This window comes from Cetorhinus maximus, chromosome 3 (genome assembly GCF_964194155.1).
Source record: "Cetorhinus maximus chromosome 3, sCetMax3.hap1.1, whole genome shotgun sequence".
NCBI lineage: Eukaryota > Metazoa > Chordata > Chondrichthyes > Lamniformes > Cetorhinidae > Cetorhinus > Cetorhinus maximus.
In genome coordinates this window covers 43,425,917-43,448,280 of record NC_135881.1, presented here as the reverse complement: position 1 = coordinate 43,448,280, position 22,364 = coordinate 43,425,917, and the positions used below count along the sequence as shown (strand labels likewise).

Below are 22,364 nucleotides of genomic sequence, written 5' to 3'. Positions count from 1 at the left end.
ATTGCTGTTTGTGGGAAATCATTGTAAGCTGTGTTTCGTACATTACAACAGCAACTACACTTCTACATAGTATGTCACTGGCTGTAACGTGCTTTGAGACCTCCTGAGTTCACCAAAGCTTCTTTTAAAAAGCTTGTTTGTTCGTTCATGCGAACCCAGATAGCAAACACTGGCAGGCTAATCAACTGGATGGGGTGGGGAGAGAGGGGAAAATCACAGGTGAACCACATACTGGCCTCAATCAATGACCACAGCTGCACTGTTGAGCAAGATAAGGAGTAGAAACTCTAGATCACCTACCAACCTCCCCAGCTCGAGGGTTCTGAGATTCTTGTAGCAGCCACACCCAGCACAGACCAAGGATTCAGCCTTGTGCTGACAGGGTATCATTAAAATCACTGGGGACAATTTTAACCTCTCCCACCCATTGCGAAACTGGCGGGATCAAGTGCAACACTGGTTTCATACTCCAACTGGTTTGACTCCCCACTGTAGTCAACAGAGGATAATATTGGGCAGGCTGTAAAACGTAGCTCCACCTGATCCCATGGGTCACCCAGTTGGTGAACTGGGTTAAAACTGCCTGCATCATGTCTCAAAATAACTTCTTTCGCCCCAGCTGGAAGAAATCGGAAGGACGTACCACAAATTTGTTCAGGTAACTCCAGCTCTTTTCTCCTAAAGGTGCGGCTGATTTCGAAGAGAGCCGAGTCAAGGCTCTGGCAGCGTGGTTGATCTTCGGGAGGTGGGCTCAGCGCTGCGTGCTTCAACAGCTCTCCTGCACACCACCTTTGCTTTGGGTTTCTCTCCAACGTGGCTTCAATAAACTGCCTCATGGCAGGGCTGCAGTCCTCCGCAATGTCTTCTAATGGTGGAGCCTGCTTGTGGATCTTCAGCAGAAGTAAAAGAATTAACACAAAAGCTCATCGAGTTTACAAACCAGAAAAATAAGACTGTCGTAAAGAAAAGCAAGAAGTAATGTTGCTGATATCTTTATATTTGCAGCAGCACCTGCCCCTTTATTTTGCTCACCAACTGTCTCCAATACCCACCCTTTGTTTCAGAGACTTAGTTCCACAGATACAAAACAGCTCCCTTACACACGCCTGCACATTATTGGAAGGCAGGGGTCGAGTTTGTCCCTATTCGTGACTGATGTCCACACCTGCACTCTCAGCAGGATCCATGAATTTGGGGATCAGGAGCCGAAAATTGGAACAACTTTCCCCCCCCATCCCAGGGCAAACAGGCCTATTGTTAATTTCCATATCTCCACCTTGATGGAGATTAACAAGCCAATCAGTTGGTAAACAATTTGGGAATTTTCCTGCTCTGTATGATTCAGATACTCAATGGCTATTAGTGGAAATTTGGCGGCACGTATTCATGAGCATTTATTCCTTTACTTCTTCCACTTTCATTTTCTTTTCTTTCTCTCTGGGTCCTCTACAGCTAGTTACCAATGTCTAACTGAGACAGCGGTCAAGCAGCTATTAGGCTTCTTCCACCCTTTCTCTTCAACCAAGATGTGCCTTGTCTGACTTCCATTCCTTGCCTGAGTTTTTGTTCTGCTTTTTGGGGAATTTCTTATTGATGTGGCCTGGCTGCCAGCTGCCAGGAATTAAATTCCAAAACTACCTGGGTGTTGCTCACACACCACAGCACGAGGCAGCCTAATTTGTCCTAATTCTCCTCTCTTTGTCTGACTGGTGACGAACTTTGGATACAAGATCATCAACTGCGCTCTGGCACTTTACCAAGGTGGCTATTCTTTATATGTTAACCATGATAGTGAATGCTGGCATGAAATCTGAATATGGATGGCATCACAGCTGAGCTTGATCCCACTACCACTTTTGTACTCATTCAAACAGTGATCACTAAAGAGTGATCAGCAATTAAATGTCTGAATGATTTTTCTCACTAAGCCAGGATCACTAAAACCAAATGTAAAACCCCTACCAGGAGATTAGCTAACCTGGTCAAATCCGAGGGCATACTAGTCCACAAAGCAGGCTGTTACATTTGCTAACTGGGGGAAGAACAAAAATATGGGTTTATTGAGGAAAATAAAATTCAGAGTGGTAGATATGAACTAAATTTACTGCAGAAGGTTAAATCCCATCATCACAAGTGCCAGTATCCTTTTAACAAGGTGATCATTGTTATTTACTGCCAATCAGCCTCTCTAGTACTGAAAATGAATGATTTAAAGCATGGAGATTCATTCCTTCAGGTGTTAATTGTAGTTGGAGAATTTGTAAATACCAAATTGATTTTTCAAATGTTTAGTTTTCCTTGTTATATATGTTTTCTAAACTTTCTCCCCTTAATTTCTCTTTCTGTGCCTGATTTGATACTAAATATATCCATTTTAATTCACCCTCCTTCTTACTCCTCCCATGATTCATTTCTCAATCCTTCAGTCTGATTGGTTAAGGAGATACACAATTGCTTGCCCTGTCCGCTTGGATGTCCTGTTTCCCTCACTGTGCCATTGTCAGCTCAAACTTTGTACAACTTAATAGGTAAAAATGTTTTGAGCTAATGGTTGCAGGGACAAGTCTAACATTACACACCATGAGATGCCCTGTTTCAGCAAAATCGAATCCAATGGCAGTTAGTTTTATACTTATTAATTGCGGTGTTGAATAAACCACGCTTCTACAAGTCGAGTAAACCGACTTCATAGATCATGGAGAAGACATGAGGACAAATATTCTTTTCTAATAAAATTGCATTAGTTAATTTTTAAAAATGCTTTGCTTAAACTTAGGACTTGGGGTCTTAAAACTGGAACTTCTTATATTTCTCAGTCTTGTCTACATTCCATTATCTAACCATCAGATGACAATATCTAATCACTACCACTTGGTTTATTTCATTTGTCTTATTTTTCAAACTTGGCGGTGTCCTGCATTCTGTACCTTGGCTCCTCGCCCAGGTTTCTTAATTCAAAATAGAGTTTCACTGTTTTACAACAATGCAGTTTCCTTGATGTACACATTTGTTCCACGTCACAAAAGCATGTGAACACTATCTTGCTAATCACCTGTACCAATACTCTTCCAGGAAGGAATGTACTTGTTCACAGAACAGAAGTTACTTATTAAGACGACTTAAAATCCAGATAAATGGTAAACCTGTTTTGCTAGACCAATGTTGATCACATTTAAAGAGGAACTATCTTCATGAAACACTGTTTTCAAACTTGCTTGCCCTCTTACTCAACATTGCAGTTGTTTGATTAGACCACTGTTTAACTTCGATGTGATTCCTACTTTTTATTTAGATTTGTTGTTATGTAAACTTACAATGTACAGATATGATGGGTAAGCTGACCTAGGATACCTCTTCACCCAGGGTGGATTCCCAGTCTGCATGTGGATGATAGTAGAACCAAGACTGTAGATGTCTGACTTTGTTGAATGGCCTCTGCAGGTAATAACTTCTGGACTCATATAGAACTAAAACAAAATATAAATCTACAGTTAATTCATGACTTCCAATTGTTCTCACAAAGTTTGTCATCTAGCCGTAACAAAACGTCAAAGTAGATTAATGGGAAAGCCAACCGCACATTTAAAATGTTTTAAATGCAAAGCCATTAGCAATCCATCTTATGTCTTGGTTATCATCCATTATTTTCAGAAAAACTGAGATTTAAAGACATGTTAACCTTTTTTAAAAGTAACAGATAACAGAAGGTTCCAGTAGAATGTTTATGACTCTTGTTATCTGCCTACCGAATGTACTGTCCTAAAAAATGACAATCTACACTAAATACTGTTGCCTTTCATTGCAATAACTGATAAGTACATCAAGATTAGTGACCCCATCAAAAATGATTAGTGAGCACATTCACTGCAGAAACTGAAGACAAAATATTTCTAATGTACTGCAAGCACTTTGTTGCCAATATTCTCTGAATAGATGGGAATTAGGGCAATGGTTATGTTACTGAACTGGTAATCCTGACACCTGGACTAATAATCCAGAGAACAAAAGTTCATATCCCACCGTGTCAGTTGAGAGCTTAATTTTTTTTTAAGGATCTGGTAAAATAAGCTGTTGGATCATTGTAAAAATCCAATTGGTTTGCTAATACCCTACAGGGAAGGAAACCTGCTGTCCAACCCTAGTCTGACTTTAGGTCCCGCACAAATTTTGTAGAATCTTAACTGCCCTCTGAAGTGGCCTAGAAAGCCATTCAACTGTCCCAAACTGAGGGCAATAGGGATGGACAACAAATGCCACATTCCCAGCATTAATAATTTTTAAAATTTCCAACATAAACATCAATACTTGGTTTGGTGACCAAGTATACTATTTGCATTTATACCACTTCTATCCTTCATTTTATTGCTATAAGAATGCCTATGTGCTTTTGTTCTCTGTACATAAATCTTCAGTCAGTCACACCCACTTGGTTTCCAGCCTGATATAGCAACTTTGCTGAGAGGATTGCATCAGGGGTCCAATGCAGCTTTGTGTAAACCCCCTGCGTCACAGTTAGTTCATAACCACCATCCAAAGTGATATACTGACAGACGAAAGGGAATTAAATAGCTCTGTACTATCGATACCAGATAAACGAGAATAGGCTAATAATAAATTTACAAGAAAAAGGTCTCTCCAAGGTGAACAAAACTTTATACGAACCTTGTGTGACCCACCATTCACAAAAGCATGTGAACGCTATCTTGCTAATCACCTGTACTAAAAGTCTTCCAGGAAGGAATGTACTTGTTCACAGAACAAAAGTTACTTATTAAGACTATTTAAGATCCACATAAATGGTAAAACCTGTTTTGCTAGACCCATGTTTATCCCATTTAAAGGGGAACTATCTTCATGAAAAGCTGTTTTCAAACTTGCTTACTTGATCTGCAGCACACAATGAAATGGCACTTAAGAGTAGAAACTCATTATTTCGCCACTTGTTTGCAAAAGCACGGTGACAAAATGACAACAAACAAAAAAGCCTGTCAAAACAGTGTCATGGAAACAGTGTCCCCTTAAACTTGTACAATAACTTACAGGAATAAAACAAAAACCTGTTTAACTTGTTTACGTTTTACCTGTCTTTACTTGATAATGCATTCTTTAGTGGGAAGAAATGTGAGCTTGTTTACCAAGGAGAAACCCTATTGGCAGAAATCCATCTATAGCCTAAAAAATTATTTAATTGCCTCATGTTTGGAAATAAGCTTGATGAATGGAGTTGACTTTGCAGAAAATAAAAGTTCAAAGCTCATGGTGTTGGGGGTAACATGTAGGCATGGATAGAAGATTGGTTAGCTAACAGGAAGCAGAGAGTTGGCATAAATGGGTCTTTTTCTGGTTGGCAGGATGTGATGAGTGGTGTGCCACAGGGACTGGTGCTGGGGCCTCAACTTTTTACAATTTATATAAAGGTATGATGGGTAAATTTGCTGATGACACAAAGATAGGTAGAAAAGCAAATTGTGAAGAGGATGTAGCAAGGCTACAAAGTGACATAGATAGGTTAAGTGAGTAGGCAAAGATCTGGCAAATGGAGTATAATGTGGGCAAATGTGAAATCGTTCATTTTGGCAGGAAGAATATAAAAGAAGTTTATTATCTAAATGGTGAGAGAGTGCGCATCTCAGATTCAGAGATTCAGTGCATGAAACACAAAAGGTTAGTATGCAGGTAATTAGGAAAGCTATCAGAGTGTTATCATTTATTGTGTGGGGAAATGATTACAAAAGTAGGGAGGTTACGCTTCAGTTGTACACGGCATTCGTGAGACCACATCTGGATGATTGTGTACAGTTCTGGTCTCCTTATTTAAAGAAAGATGTAAATGCATTATAAACAGCTCAGAGAAGGTTTACCAGATTAATACCAGGAATGGGTGGGTTGTTCTATGAGGAAAGATTGGACAGGATAGGCTTGTATCCACTGGAATTAAGATGAGTAAGAGGTTACTTAATTGAAACCTTTAAGATCCTGAGGGGTCTTGACAGGGTGGATGTGGAGAGGATGTTTCCTCTTGTGGGAGAATCTAGAACTAGGGGTCACTGTTTAAAAATAAAAGGTCGCTTATTTAAGACAGAGATGAGGGGAAATTTTTTTTCTCTGAGGGTTGAGTGTCTTTGGGACTCTCTTCCTCAAAAGGCGATGGAAACAGAGTCTTTGAATATTTTTAAGGCAGAGCTAGATAGATTCTTGATTAACAAGCGAGTGAAAGGTTATCAGGGCTAGGCAGGAATGTGGAGTTAAGGTTACATTCAGATCAGCCTCGAGGGGCTGAGTAGCCTATTCCTGCTCCTAATTCATATGCTCATATGTTTATTTTCAACATTTATTGTAGAACTTTTCAAGACTCTGCTACACAGTTATAAACTGCTGCTACTGACATTAATTAAACTCATTTCCAACCTTGGAGTTTATTTTATATCAGCAATTTTACTTGGCATAGTTTTCACATGTTCCACTCCTCCTATTCCAAAAGAATACTGGAGCACAGTTCCTTGGGATGCTGACAGTCTTGATGTATCCGAGTGTAATGTCCACAGTTACCTGCAACAGTTACTGGATAGTGATCAGAAGCAGAAACTCTGGTAGATAGTTTGGCCTTCCTATCCCAGGGACAACAAAGGTAATTTCATCATCCCAACTGCTTCCTGGCCCAAAGTCAACTAATTTGACAGACCCAGGATTGAGCCAGGGACTTTCCTGGTCTGTGTGGCTCGGTTGCAGAATGGGTGGAGCCTTTAACGACTCAGTCATCAGGAAATTTGGGGTAGATGAAGTATAATGTGGTGCAATATGAGGTTATTCATTGGTAGGAAGAATAGAAAAGCATAATATTTTTTAAAAGACATGAAACTTGTAAAGGTTGACGTTCAGAAGGACTTGAGTGCGCTTGTACAAGGAGCGCAGAATGTTTGCATGCAGGCACACCTAGCAATTAAGAAGGAAAATTGCATGTTGGCCTTTATTGTAAGAGGATTGGAATATAAGGATAAAGAAATTTTGCTAAATTGCACAGGAGTTTGCTGAGACCACACCTGGAATACCGTGTGCAATTTTGGTCTCCGTATTTAAGGAAGCATATACTTGCATTGGAGGCGATGCAGCAAAGGTTCACTAGATTGGTCCCTTTAATGAGAGGGTTGTCCTATGATGAGAGACTCAGTAAATTGGGCCTATAATCTCTGGGTCTTAGAGGAATGAGAGGTGTTCTCTTTGAAACATACAAGATACTGAAAGGGCTTGATAGGGCAGATACTGAGAGGTTGTTTACACTGACTGGTGAATCTAGAGCATGTGGGAACAGTCTCAGGCTAAGGCGCCGATCACTTAGGACTGAGATGAGGGGAAATATTTTCACTAAAAGGTTTGTGAATCTTTGGAATTCTCTACCCCAGAGGTTTGTGGATGTTTCATCGTAAAGTATATTTAAGGCTGGGCTAGACAGATTTCCGGACTCTCAGAAAATCAATGAATATGCGGAGCCAGCAGGAAAGTGATCAACCATCAGCGTATTAATTGGCAGAGCCAGTTTGTATTTATTAATTATTTTGGTTGGTTTGACTCCTCTCATCTTTGAGTCTCCCCACAGCAGGCACACTTGTTGGCTGTCCCCAACTGACAGGGCTTCCTTACTTCTGTGCATCTCCCAGCTCCACAATGTAATTGGTTGCTAGGAAACCTCAAAAAACATCTCATGGCTTCAATTTCCCCTCACGCCCTGTAAAGAAGTACTGAGTGCCTTGTCTTGTCTTCCTTAAATTAGGAATTCTTAATGCATCAACTTAAAGTCACAAACTATAGCCTACATAATGTGCTATCATGACTTGCAGTGGGGTTCCATTTCTTTAACTTTTTATAAGCCTGCACATTTGCTCTGTTTTACTCTGCAATACACCTCTTGCAAAATCTGCACAGTCAGGTTTGATAAAAAAATTGCGTGAAAGATTGTTTGTTGCATAAGGAGCATTTTTGTTCAAAATAGTTTAGATGCATTGCACTGGTGTTCATTCCACCATTTTATTCAGTGTTGTGCACTTATATCATAGCCTCTACATAAGCCTACTGTGTCAATCAGCAAACCACGTTCATTGCAAAACCTGTATCGGATGTTTCCCCAAACATGGAACGGATAGTTCACCAATGATGAAGCAGTCATCAAAGATGGAGAAATTCTGTCACAAACATGTGCAATAGTGCAAAAACAATTCCAGAGGCACAAGTACTCCAAAGTGTTAAACAAGTGGCACACCAAATTTATTTTTAAATTAGAGACTTTTTGAGGAAGTGAAACCTCAGTTCTGAATATACGCACAATGACAGATCTCAAAACCCCTACAGTTTCTCCATAGTTAAGTGGATGTATGAAAAACACCACTGCCATTTCATAGTCCCAGTCTGCAGAGGACCAGAGAAACCTGCTAACTCAGGGAAAGTCATTTGGATATTTTGCCAAAAGTTATTGTGAATGATTTGAGAAGTCCCGGGAAGTCATATAAAGAGCCAAGCAAACTAAAAGCATCCAGTTTGAAAGAGATAAGAAATTAACATTATTTTTAAAAAATCATGGCCCTACATAACTGAAGCATTGGGAACACAGTAACCATTCTCACCTCTGTTCCTCGAATATCTCTGGGAATGTAGGTTTCTTCAGTCATCTGGACAGAGAGACCAAAATCTACCAGCACTGCCTTGGTTGACATGAGAACTATATTGCTGGCTGGGAGGACATGAACAAATGAGACAAATCATTCCAACATTCCTTTTTGCTGACAGACTTCTTTCAACAAATTTGTTGTTATGCACAAATTATAGAAAGGACAAAAAACTTACGCTTAATGTCATGATGGATGACATTTTTGGAATGCAGAAAGTCAAGTGCTTTGAGGACATGTTTGGTCAACCATATGATTTCAAATTCCTTCATAGGCCCACAACTTTCTAATTTTTCCAAGATGGAACCTCCCTCTCCTGCCTCCATGAAGAGGTGTATGGTCTCATTCCACAGCAAGGCTCCATATAACTCTGCAATGTTCTCATGGCGGAACTGTGCTTGGATTTGTATGTCAGCAGGCTTGAAAAATTCCACTGGAATCTTAGATTTAAAACAAAATGCATTGTGTGACTCATAAAAGAGGATTTGCATACATATTGTAATTCTGTCAAATATTGGGGAACAAGAACATTTATTTCCCCAATTTTCTTGCCTCCTTTCCTGCTGGCAATGATACAAGTTGGAATATTGGGTGTCACCTAAGTGGCCATTATTGATGTGGGAATATAAATATGTGCACTTGGATGTGCACTTGCGATGCCATGGCATACAAGGCTATGGACCTAGTGCTGGAAAATGGGATTAGAATAGTTAGGTACTTGTTTGACCAGTGCAGACTCAATGGACCGAAGGGCCTTTTTCTGTGCTGTAGGGCTCTATGACTAAACTGTGAGCCGCAGCAGGCATTTTTGCCATTTTGGGAAGCCTGACATAGTCCTCAGCTGACATCTATAAAGCGTCACACTTTCCAATAATACCAATAGATACCAAACAGAAGTTGGATTCCTGGCTAGCCTTTCCCAGCCTAAGCCCAACGATACTGAGGCCGACTTCTTATGCTGTGTTAGTTAACTCAATACAAACCAGTGGCAAAATTCAGTTCCTTTATAGTCTGTACAGCTCAGAAATACAGCATACAAAGCACATACCCACAGAGCCCTCAGGGAAACCCCAAAAAATAAGGGCCTGCTAAAATCACTGATAAGGTTTTCCAGCCTATATTTTTTTTAAATCCTTTTCTCTTTCTCATCTCATTCCTCCTGTTTTCCCTTTTCTTTTTTGATAATTTATTATTTTACATTTCAGCTCTCCCTTGGCCACCTATTGGCTAAGCTACAGTCACACTTGTACAGTGTCAGCCTTTGTTCAAATCCCAGGAGGCAAGTGAAAGAGGCCGGAAGTAATGTCTCCTCCTCCCTCCACCCAATTTTACCTCCTGTCAAATAAGAGCTCGGCCTTTGCTTTCACTTCCACTGACAGCATATCTGAAAGTGGGAAACTGCCTCGTGAGCATTTGTGGCATGACATCTCCTGCTGCTCTGTGCTCCAAACACTATGTAGTAAAATGACCTATGTGCCATTTTAACATTGTTGTTAATTGTAATGTGCCGACATTTGAAGAATTAATTCAAGATATTGAAAATTAATTTACTTTTTAATCACTAACTGGTCAGATAAAGGTAATAACTTTTTTGTGGTTTAATTAGTTTTACCCACATCTTTATGTTTACAAAATACACCTCGTTGGGAAAAAATTATGCAGTAAACTAAATGAATCCAGTCATAGCTTGATTGGTCTGTGGACTATGAGACAAACCGCAATCGCTTTTCTCAGCAACATACAGGACATTCAGTTTTATCATATGTTTCAGGGATACACTAGTCTTCTTTCACCCAAATTAAATAGATAATGGCATAACAGGGGAGACTTTCCTGGGCTTGTATTGTCTGGCTGCAGCAATGCCAGAAGATTGAGTAGGACAGAGTGCACATCTTTAAAATCATCTGTCCAACTGTCCTTCCATTTAAATACTTTCATACCAAATGTGAAATAACAAAGCTGATTGGAGTAAATTGTTGCTTGTGTTGTTGGATTCAAATACCAGGAGTCTCAAGTTAAAATTAGGAAGTTAGGAGTGAAAAGGGGAGTCATGTAGAACCATTTCTAGACAAAGAGTTGTAATGCAAGTTACAAGAGGAGGCCATTAAAGTGAACAATATAAATGTTTTTACGAGGTAAATGAATGTGTTTCTAGAAAGAAGAGACTGAGGTACATGATAAAGTGAGTTGAAGACACTGAAATCTATCAAAATGCGTTGGGTTTGATGAGACAACGGATGTTTCCTTTTACTAAAAATTCTTGTATTGTTATATCATTTTGGTTATGTGCTTTGAAAATTGAAAATATCTTTCAGTAGTTAAAGGAATTTATTTTTTAAACTTTTACATGACTTACTAATTTGCATGCCATTCGCTTCTTTGTCTCTCTGTCCTGTGCAAGGTGACACTTTCCAAAAGTACCTCGAGGAATGTAACCAGGACCAATGTTCCTATGGGCAAATTTCCATGGAAACAAGAATACTTCAGAATCGACCTGGTAGTGTCCATTTTTAATAGCTATATCCTTCTGTAGAATAAAAAGAAAGCCACAACAATCAAACCACAATAAGAAAACTAATTCAGCCTTTCCTCCCCCCATGTCAATTTGAGGTATACACGCCTACTGTGGAAATGGAAAATTCATATTTATACATTAATAGCACTTGTGGAAGGCTCAAAATAGATTAAAACTAGTTTGTGCGGCAAAGCATTTTCCATTTACAAAGAAATTTAGGTGGACACATCAGTGCAGTACAGAGGGAATGCTGTCTTTCAGATGAGACATTAAACCAATGTCCCCGATGTCCTCTCTAGTGGATGTTAAAGATCCCTCAGCACTATTTGCATAAGAGCAGGGGAATTCCCCCCAGTATCATTTAAAAAAAGGAGGGCCTTTATCCCATTGCTGCTTGTGGGATCTTGCTGTGCACAAACTGGCTGCTGCAGGGGTCTGAAACCTGCAACTCTGGAGCCCTATGTGGCTCTTTACATCTCATTTGCAGCTCCCGACCTGTTTCAGTTGGATTGCATTAACGTGAAAAAAAGTGAAGAAAAGTAAGAGCTGTGTTTTAATTGTGGGCATTAAAAAGCTAAATCGACTTGTTGCACTTTATGGTTTCAAATAATTATTTTTTTTAAAAATCACGGTACTCTAAACAAATTTGAAACTACACCATGGTTATAGCTAATGCCTCTGATTCGAGGAACAGGTTTTATAGTTTGCAACTGTTATTGTTCCTAACATAGCTGAGGCGATAAATATTCTGACTGTGCTATTGGAAGCTACTTTTTTTATCATGAGAATCAATAGCGGAAAAGATCGTCTTCATTCTATGCTTAACTTAAAGTTTGTTTTAAAGATGACTTTACTGACAAAATTATAATAAAAAAGTCAAAAATGTGATAATTCAGAGTTATCTATTTTAATTTCCATTTTTTCCATTGATATATAAGTTCAATAAATGTACCTTATGTGGTATATATGCAAATTATGCATTCTACTAGAGACACCTGCCAATTTGCCAAATAGTTGATTTAGAAATGCCAAATTTTTATGTTGTGTTCCCAATAGCTTTTATTTTAGGGAAATGTGTTTATAAAGGCTCTTTGGGTGAAATAGGTAGCAACCTTTGGGCTCCTGTGTTTCCTTTATTACAAACTCTTTTGAGTTATCAACAGTCACAGATTGCAACTCTTTTGAGTACAATCACAGTTATTGGTTTCCGGGAGTGGGACATGAACCCACAACCCTCTGATTCAAAGGCGAGGGTGCTATGAACTGAGCCACAGCTGACACCTCTTCCTTTATTACAACAGTGACTGCACTTCAACAGTACTTCATTGGCTGTAAACGAAAGGCGCCACATAAATGCAACTCTTTCTTATCTTTCAATATTCAACATATCCGAAAATTTGGGACCCGCTTCAGGTCAATTTCTATCTTTAGCAACTGCAACAAGGTTATACGGCATAAGCCGAATTTTAAAATAAATTCAGGCCACTTTGTACTATAGCGCTGTTCCTTCATTGTTGGTGGGTCTAAATTCTGGAACTCCCTCTTTCGGGTCACAGTGGGCATACTCACACTATACAAACTGCATTGGGTCAAGATTAAAATAAATTCAGGCCATGGTGAATAATCTCCTGCCTGCACACAAGACAATGAAGTGCCCCACTCACCTTGTTTAATATCACTCCTGCCTCGCGGTTTCGGAAGTGTTGGAGGAGACTGCGGGCAGTATTGGACACCTGATTTGCAAAGTTAAGTAAATCCTCCACTGTGCCATATCTGACAGAGGCGAGGAAGGGCGGCTGCTGCCCGTCCCTGGCCCCGTTCTCTAAAACGTCTTCATCCAGCGAGAGCAGGTTGTCCCGGTACCGTGCCGTGTCCTCCAAGGGGTACAGCGCCCCTAGGACATCCATCACGTTCATATGTTCCAGCAGCAATTCCAACCTGGCGTTATCGATATTTTGCTTGAACATGTACTCCATTGCCTGCCTCTTTCGATCGCTGCAGTCTGTCCTGACAAAAGAGAGGCAGCAGAAACCATCAGCACGCCCGCCAACTCCTCAGCACACCGAACACACAGCAGCAGCTGCTGCTGCTCGCTGCTGCCATCCTGCTGTCTATGCTGCCAAGCATGTGATACCAAGCAGAGATTCCCCACGGCACAAAGGGTACGCACTTTCAGTACGTAGACATTCTGAGTGGGCAGGAAGCTGAAGGAGGCGGGCGTCAAGCGAGACGGGGTTGCCCCAGATTTGATAGAATTGCGCGGTTTGAGAATATCACACCCTGTGCCGTGATGACTCTTATGATTTAGCATATCAATGTCGGCAAAAGCCAATGTTCCAACAAAATGCATGTCTCAATTAAATACAGTTATTTCTGGTTGAGATGAAATAGGGTGGGACACACCTGTTGGGCCGAATGGCCCATTACTATGCTGTTATACTGTAAGTCTATGTAACATAGCCAACTAGTTGCAAAGCACGAAGGAACTGCTGGTGATTCACACTAATTAAATGATCAAAATGCAACAAGTTCACTTATCCGTTCATTGTTCTTATTAATTCGGGATGTGGATATCCCAGGCAAGGCCAGTATGCATTGGGAAGGTGGTGGTGGTGAGCTGCAATTTGACCCAATGCAGTTTGTATAGTGTGAGTATGCCCACTGTGACCCGAAGGAGGGAGTTCCAGAATTTAGACCCACCAACAGTGAAGGAACAGCGCTATAGTACAAAGTCAAGATTGTGTGTGACTTGGAGGGAAACTTCCAGGTGGTGGTGTTCCCCTTGTCCTTCAAGATGGTAGAGGTTGAGGGTTTGGAAGGTGCTGTTGAACAAACCTGGTGGGGTTGCAGCAGTGAATCTTGTAGGCCATTCACACTGGTAAAGGGAGTGAATGTTTAAGGTGGCGGAGCATGGGAGGTTAATCAAACAGGCTATCCTTATCCTGGATGGGGTTGAATGTCATTATTGTTGTTGGAGCTGCATTCATGCAGGCAAGTGGAGAGTGTTCCTGACACGTGCCTTGTAGATGGCAGACAGGTTTTGGGGAGTCAGGAGGCACTTCTGCAGAATTCCCAGCCTCTGTAGCCACAGTATTTATGTGGCTGGTCCATTTAAGTTTCTGATCAATGGTAACCCCTGGGATCCTTCTGTTCTAATCTATGATTCTATTCTATGCTGGTGGTGCAGGATTCAACAATGGCAATGCTATTGAATGCTAAGGGGAGATAGTTAGAATCTCTCTTGATGGAGATGGACATTGTCTGGAACTTGCATGGTTTGAACTTATTAGTCCAAACCTGAATGTTGTCCAGATCTTGCTGCTTGTGAGCAGTTGCAAACAGAACTGAACACTATGGAAACATCAATGAACATTCTCACATTGCCCTTATGTTGGAGGGAAGGTCATTGATGAAGCAGCTGAATATGAATGGGCCTAGGACACTGTCCTGAGAAACTCCTGCAGTTATATTCTGGGGCTAAGATGATTGGCCTCCAACAATCACAAACCAACTTCCTTTCTTCTGGTATGACTCCAACCAGTGGAGATTTTTCCACCTGATTCTCATTGACTTCAACTTTACTAGTGCTCCTCGATGCCACAATGGGTTAAGTGGTTCCATGATGTCAAGGGCAGTCACTCTCTGCTCAGCGCTGGAATTCAGCTCTTTTGTCCATGTTTGGACCAAAGTTTTAATGAGTTGAGTTCTTCGAGTGGAACCCAAACTGATCATTGCTGAGTAACTGCCACTTAATGTCAATAACATCTTTAATCACTTTGCTGACGATTGAGATAGGCTGTTGGGGCGGTAATTGGCTAGGCTGGATTTGTCCTTCATTTTCTGGTCAAGACATACCTGAGCAATTTCCACATCTTCAGGTAAATGCAATGTTGCAGCTGTACTGAAACAGTTTGGCTAAAGGCACAGGTAGGACTGGAGCACAAGTCTTCAGCACTATGACTGGGATGTTGTCAGGACTCTTTGCCTTTGCTATATCCAGTACCTTCAGCCATTTCCGTATATCACATGGAGTGAATCAAATTGGCTGAAGACTGGCATCTATGATGCTGGGTATTTCGGGAGGAGGCCAAAATGGATAATTCACTCAACACTTCTGGGTGAAGATGGTTACAAATGCTTCAGCCTTGTCTTTTGCATTGATGTGCTGGGCTCCCCCATCATTGAGGATGGGGATATTAATGGAACATCCTCCTCTAGCTAGTTGTTACTGTCCATCACCATTCACGACTGGATGTGGCAGGACTTCACAGCTTAGATGTGATCTATTGGTTGTGGGATCACTTAGCTCTGTCTAGAGCATTCTGTTTCCACCCTTTAGCATGCATGCAATCCTGTGTTGTAGCTTCACCAGGTGGGCACATCATTTTTAGGTACACCTAGTGCTGCTTCTGGCTGACTTTTATGTTAACCAGGGTTGATCCCCTAGCTTGATGGTAATGGTATAGTGAGGGATATGCCTCAAGGACAATTAGGGATGAGCAATAAATGCTGGCCTATCCAGCGACGCCCACATCCTACAAATGAATTTTTAAAATGAATTTTAAAAAGTGCCAGGTTAAAAATTGTGGCTGAATACAATTCTGTTGCTGCTGATGGCCCACACCACCTCAAGGATGCCCAATTTTGAGTTACTAGATCTGTTCTGAATCTATCCCATTTAGAACAATGATAGTGCCACACATGGTGGAGGGTATCCTCAGTGAGAAGACAAGACTTTGTCTCCACAAAGACCTCGCAGTGGTCACTCCTACCAATATTGTGATGGAAAAATACATCTGAATGGGTAGATTGGTGAGGACGAGTTCAAGCAAGTTATTTCCTCATATTAATTCGCTCGCTACTCTGCGACAAGGCCAGCCCTCAGGGCTCAGGCAGCTGTGGTGCTACTGAGCCACTCTTGAAAACCCCCACCCAGAGAAAGTTCTATGCCCTACTTCTTCCAAGCTCTGTTCAACATGACAGAGTACTGATTCTTAAACTAAAGGAGGATGGTAGGTGGTAATCACGAGGTTTCTCTGCAAATGTTTGACCTGATGCCATGAGACTTTGAGGTTTGGGGTCAATGTTCAGGCTTCCCAGGGTCACTCTCACCACTGGGCTACCACTTCTGATGGGATAAGACATATCCACAAATAGTGACAGAAGTGTCTGGGATTTTGGATTAAAGGCATAATTTTGTGAGCATAACTATATCAGGCTGTTGTTTGTCTAATCTGGTGGATAGCTTCCCCAATTCAGGCACAACTGTAAGGGAGGAGGGCTTTACAGGTTCAGCTGGGCTGGGTAATGCTTTCCTCACATGCAAAACCAATGCTGGGTGGCCTTGCTAGTTTTATTATAATTAGTCTTTGAAACTCTTTCAAGTTATCAACAGTCACAGATTGCAACTCTTTCGAGTACAATCACAGTTCTTGGTTTCCGGGAGTGGGACATGAACCCACAACCCTCTGATTCAAAGGCGAGGGTGCTATGAACTGAGCCACAGCTGACACCTCAATTAGTCTTTGAAGTAACAGTTTGATACATCTGCATAATTTGCTGGGCCAATTTCAGAGGGCACTTAAGAGTCAACCACACTGCTGTGGGAGTTACATATAGGCCAGACAGGGTAAAGACAGCAGAGTTATTTCCCCCAAGGGCATTAGTAAACCAGATGGACTTTTATAACAACCGGGTAGTGACATGGTCACCATTACTGAGACAACTTTATTTTCCATAGTCAATTAACTGAACTTAATTTCCTCAGCTGTGTGGTGAGATTTGAACTGAATTCTCCGAAGCATTGTCCAGGGCTCTTGGATTAGAACAGAGACAATATCCTGCAGAAGGAAATCTGAAATAAAAACAGAAAATGCTGGTAATACTCAGCAGGTCTGGCCGCATCTCTGGAAAGAAAAACAGAGTTAACGTTTCAGGTCAATAACCTTGCATCAGACACCATACTACCGTTTCCGGGAATCCGTGAGTCGTGTATCCAGGCACTGGAGGGAAACATTATATCCGACAGTGTTATAGCTGTTAATCAGGAAATAGTGGAGATCGAGAAGAGGAAATGATAAAAGTGCGAATTGCAAACTGACCATTAATGAACCAGCCCAGCGCCTCGCTCCTCTGCACAGACCCCGAATCAAGTCAACGGAGTAAACAACACAATAAAAACAGGAAATGTGCCGACCGTTTCGCGGTAATAAAAGGTTTACAACTGCTGTCGAAAACAACCCGACCTATGGCGGGTGAAAACAAATACTCCGAATACTCCTTACGCTGTCTATCCGGAAAAGAAAAATGCGGTGCAATTTGCGAGCGTCTGGCCTGTGTGGCAACCACTGGGAAATTCCTCCCCTGCCGATTCATACCTCCTCCACAATTCATGGAAGGCTACCCCCTTTCTGCGCTATCAGCGGGGCTATCACTTCGGTTACTCAAGGAACTGCAGCATGTTTTATATTAACTCTTGAGTTAGTATCGGCAACGTTCTGTGACCCGGGTGTGAACGAGAGCTTCTGTGCACCATGACCAGTCAGGGCTGAGGCTGACTCAGTTTAGAACCGAGCCTAGAAACTTCTCCAAGTGTTCTTGTCATATCTTAGTCATAATAAACCCATCGTTTAACTTTTCATTTTAATCCAATTCTTGAGTGTGATTATTAATATGACTTTTGTTTTAAGGGTTTCACGCTTTATTTTTACATTTTCCGCAGTTTGAAGGCAACATCTGATCGACCCTAATAATCATGCAACCGATTTTTACTCCAATATGGTGCAAAATACTCAGGACTGTGAGCACGGGCACTATCGGGATTGACTTTGCTAAAATACAAAAACGTGGGCTGCCGTGCATATCCTCTTTAGGGGACATGTAACTTTAAAACTTGTTCCCATTGCCAGTAAATGGCTTCCTGTTTTCTGTTATGGTCATTCACTGGTCTCTTTGTGAAATAACCACTACCCTGAGTACGTCAATAGTACGCAGAGCCTTTTTTTCCAGTCATGAGATTTATTTTCCTTTTAAACCCTCAGTTATCTGGATTTGAACTTTTTTTTCTTTATGCATTAGAAACTGCATGATACCGATTCCAGCCATCGCCACAAAGAGAATATGCTTAGCTAGTGAAAATACATGAACGGACTTTGACTGGTAGAAGCGTTCACAAATGCTCCTAGCAGTTTGCAAGTGTTTCAATGTGGCTTTCATTTAGCGACCCGCCGAGTTTGCATTATTATCGATCGGCATTTGAGTCCCGCTTGTAGAGCTATAACAAACACAAATACCTGTGAACAGATCGGTGAAATACTAGAACTGGGAGAAATACTTGCCTTTATCATGATTCATCAATGGTTGCCCCAAGCGCTTCTTACAACTACAATACTTTTGACTGTTATGTGGGTGGAGGGACGTGTCAGTCATTCTGCAAATAGCTTCAACAATACGGTGCTACGCACTAAAGCTTGGGGCTGCCACCGCAAAGGCGCAATGGGGAAAGGTCCCTGTCTAAGACCTTTCTGCCATTGTGCACCCAGGGGCTGGGAAAGGTATAGACCCCACAGGCTGTGCGGGTCGCAATGAATGTTTTTTTTTGCAAAAATGTACTTTATTCATAAAATATCTTCAATCACATTCCAAACCATTCCAAAAACACCATTTCAAGGGTACAATCCGGTTCAACTTTTACAAAATGTATCACCAGGTGCATCAGTACAAACAATATTACAATCATTTACAGCCTTTCATTTTGAGCTGTACAGCCCGAGGGGGTTTAAACAGTTCCCAGCCCCTCGGTGCGCTGTGGCAGAAAGGTCTTAGACAGCGACCCTTCCCCATTGCGCCTTTGCGGCAGCTGCCCCAAGCTTTAGTGCGTCCCTCAGCACGTAGTCCTGGACTTTGGAATGTGCCAGTCCGCAACACTCAGTCGGGGACAGCTCTTTGTGCTGGAAGACCAACAAGTTTCGGGCAGACCAAAGCGCATCTTTCACCGAGTTGATGATCCTCCAGCTGCAGTTGATGTTTGTCTCGGTGTGTGTCCCTGGGAACAGCCCGTAGAGCACAGAGTCCTGTGTCACAGAACTGCTCGGGATGAACCTCGACAGCAACCACTGCATCTCTCTCCAGACCTTCTTTGCAAAGGCACAATCCACAAGGAGGTGAACAACGGTCTCTTCCCCACCACAGCCACCTCGAGGGCAATGTGCAGAGGGGGTGAGACTCCTGGCATGTAGGAAGGATCTGACGGGGAGGGCCTTTCTCACCACCAGCCAAGCCACGTCTTGGTGCTTGTTGGAAAGTTCTGGCGATGAGGCATTCTGCCAAATGACTTTGACAGTCTGCTCGGGGAACCATCCCACAGGATCCACCCTCTCCTTTTCCCTCAGGGCCTCTAAGACGTTACGTGCTGACCACTGCCTGATGGACTTGTGGTCAAAGCTGTTTTTCTGCATAAATTTTTGCACGAGGAACAGGTGGTACGGCACGGTCCAACTACTTGGAGCGTTCCGCGGCAGCGTGGCCAGACCCATCCTTCGCAACACCGGGGACAGGTAGAACCTCAGCACATAGTGACACTTGGTGTTTGTGTACTGAGGGTCTACGCACCGCTTGATGCAGCCACACACAAAGGTGGCCATCAGTATGAGGGCGATGTTGGGCACGTTTTTTTCCCCCTTTATCTAGAGGCTTGTACATCGCGTCCCTGCGGACACGATCCATTTTTGACCTCCAGATAAAGCGGAAGATGGCTCGAGTGATCGCCATCGCGCAGGAGTCTGGAATGGGCCAGACCTGTGCCACGTACAGTAACAGCGAGAGTGCCTCACACCTGATGACCAGGTTCTTACCCGCAAGGGAGAGGGAGCATCGCTCCCACATGCCCAGTTTCCTTTTCACCATAGACACTCGCTCCTTCCAGTTTCTAACGCATGCCCTGGTCCCTCCGAACCATATCCCCAGCACCTTCAGGCCGTCAGCCCTGACAGTGAAGGGGACAAAGGATCGGTCAGCCCAGTTCCCAAAGAACATGGCCTCGCTCTTCCCACAATTTACCTTGGCTCCCGAGGCCAGTTCGAACTAGTCACAGATGTGGATCAGTCTGCGCACCGACAGCGGATCCGAGCAGAAGACGGCGACATCATCCATGTACAGGGAGGCTTTTACCTGAGTGCCTCCACTGCCTGGGATCGTCACTCCTCTTATGCCCGGATCCTTCCTGATGGACTCGGCAAAGGGTTCTATGCAACACATGAAAAGAACAGGCGAGAGAGGACAGCCCTGCCTGACTCCAGATTTAATCGGAAAGCTATCTGTTTCCCACCCATTGATTGAGACTGTGCTACTGATGTTAGTGTAGAGCAGTTGGATCCAATTTCGAATTCCCTCCCCAAACCCCATTTTGGAGAGCACATCCACCATGTAGGTGTGCGATATTCTGTCAAAGGCCTTCTCCTGATCCAAGCTGATGAGGCAGGTATCCACACCCCTGTCCTGTACATAGGCAATCGTATCGCAATGAATGTATGCATTGAATACTAATTGTATTATAATTATATTGAAGCACCTCAGAGTGTAACATGATGTATGTTGATAACTCCAATACCATTACTGTCTGACTGTCTGTAATGGCCATATTGAAATGACTGTAATATTCATTGATTGTATTGAAGCACCTCGTGATCCATGTGTAAAAGTTGAATCTGATTGCACTTTTTGTGATGGTGATTTAGAAATGTTTTGTAATGTTCTTTCAGATATTTATGAATAAAGTATATTTTTCAAAACAAAATACAGTGCTAGACTATGTAAATGATATGCTCAATCAGCATAGATTACATAGTCAAATCCTGGAATGAAACTTGATCCCACCTCATTCTGACTCCAAGATGAGTATTCAAGCACCAAATAGTACCAGGGAACTTTGATGGGATGGGCGGTCTCTCAGTTTAATGATTCATTCAAGGGAAAAAAAAGCAGGGCCAAACTGACCAAAGTATCGCGAAAGCTTGAAATCTGAAATAAAAACAAATGCTCAGCAGCATCTGTGGTAAGACAAAGATGCTTCATGTGAATCCAAAACAAAAACAGAAATACCTGGAAAAACTCAGCAGGTCTGGCAGCATCGGCGGAGAAGAGCAAAGTTGACGTTTCAAGTCCTCGTGACCCTTCAACAGAACTAAGTAAAAATAGGAAAGGGGTGAAATATAAGCTGGTTTAAGGGGGGGAAGGGGGGGGGGTGTGGGTGTTGGGACAAGCAAGCAGTGATAGGAGGAGACAACCAAAAGATGTCACAGACAAAAGAACAAAGAGGTGTTGAAGGTGGTGATGTTATCTAAAAGAATGTGCTAATTAAGAGTGGAGAGCAGGACAAGCAAGGTAGCTCTAGTGGGGGGTGGGGTGAAATAAACGATGGGTGGAATACATTTAAAAATAATGGAAATAGGTGGGAAAAAAAAATCTATATAAATTATTGGAAAAAACAAAAAGGAGGGGGAAGAAACGGAAAGGGGGTGGGGATGGAGGAGGGAGTTCAAGATCTAAAATTGTTGAACTCAATATTCAGTCCGGAAGGCTGTAAAGTGCCTAGTTGGAAGATGAGGTGCTGTTCCTCCAGTTTGCGTTGAGCTTCACTGGAACAATGCAGCAAGCCAAGGACAGACATGTGGGCAAGAGAGCAGGGTGGAGTGTTAAAATGGCAAGCGACAGGGAGGTCTGGGTAATGCTTGCGGACAGACCGAAGGTGTTCTGCAAAGCGGTCACCCAGTCTGCGTTTGGTCTCTCCAATGTAGAGGAAACCACATTGGGAGCAATGAATGCAGTAGACTAAGTTGAGGGAAGTGCAAGTGAAATGCTGCTTCACTTGAAGGAGTGTTTGGGCCCTTGGATGGTGAGGAGAGAGGAAGTGAAGAGGCAGGTATTGCATATTCTGCGTTCGCATGGGGAGGTGCCGTAGGAGGGGGTTGAGGAGTAGGGGGTGATGGAGGAGTGGACCAGGGTGTCACGGAGGGAACAATCCCTACGGAATGCCACCAGGGGGTGTGAAGGGAAGATGTGTTTGGTGGTGGCATCATGCTGGAGTTGGCGGAAATGGCGGAGGATAATCCTTTGAATGCGGAGGCTGGTGGGGTAATAAGTGAGGACAAGGGGGACCCTATCATGTTTCTGGGAGGGAGGAGAAGGCGTGAGGG

At 42.5% G+C, this 22,364-nt stretch overlaps 1 protein-coding gene across 3 annotated transcripts in view; it reads right to left on the bottom strand.

Annotated features, from left to right (window-relative positions):
* The window catches only part of map3k8 (mitogen-activated protein kinase kinase kinase 8), a 46,116-nt gene that overhangs the window by 10,659 nt on the left and 13,093 nt on the right, over positions 1-22,364 (bottom strand). The window contains exons 1-7 of one of the 3 annotated variants that reach the window (XM_078537827.1): positions 17,274-17,708; positions 12,837-13,179; positions 11,014-11,184; positions 8,836-9,097; positions 8,616-8,722; positions 3,315-3,467; positions 644-890 (exon numbers count right to left, since the gene is read on the bottom strand). In XM_078537827.1, the coding sequence (XP_078393953.1) occupies positions 644-890; positions 3,315-3,467; positions 8,616-8,722; positions 8,836-9,097; positions 11,014-11,184; positions 12,837-13,148 (1,252 nt within the window). In that variant the 5' untranslated portion in view covers positions 13,149-13,179; positions 17,274-17,708. Of the gene's footprint in view, positions 1-643; positions 891-3,314; positions 3,468-8,615; positions 8,723-8,835; positions 9,098-11,013; positions 11,185-12,836; positions 13,791-17,273; positions 17,709-22,364 lie in introns of those variants that run through there. The other 2 variants (XM_078537831.1, XM_078537819.1) reach the window with 2 other exon arrangements.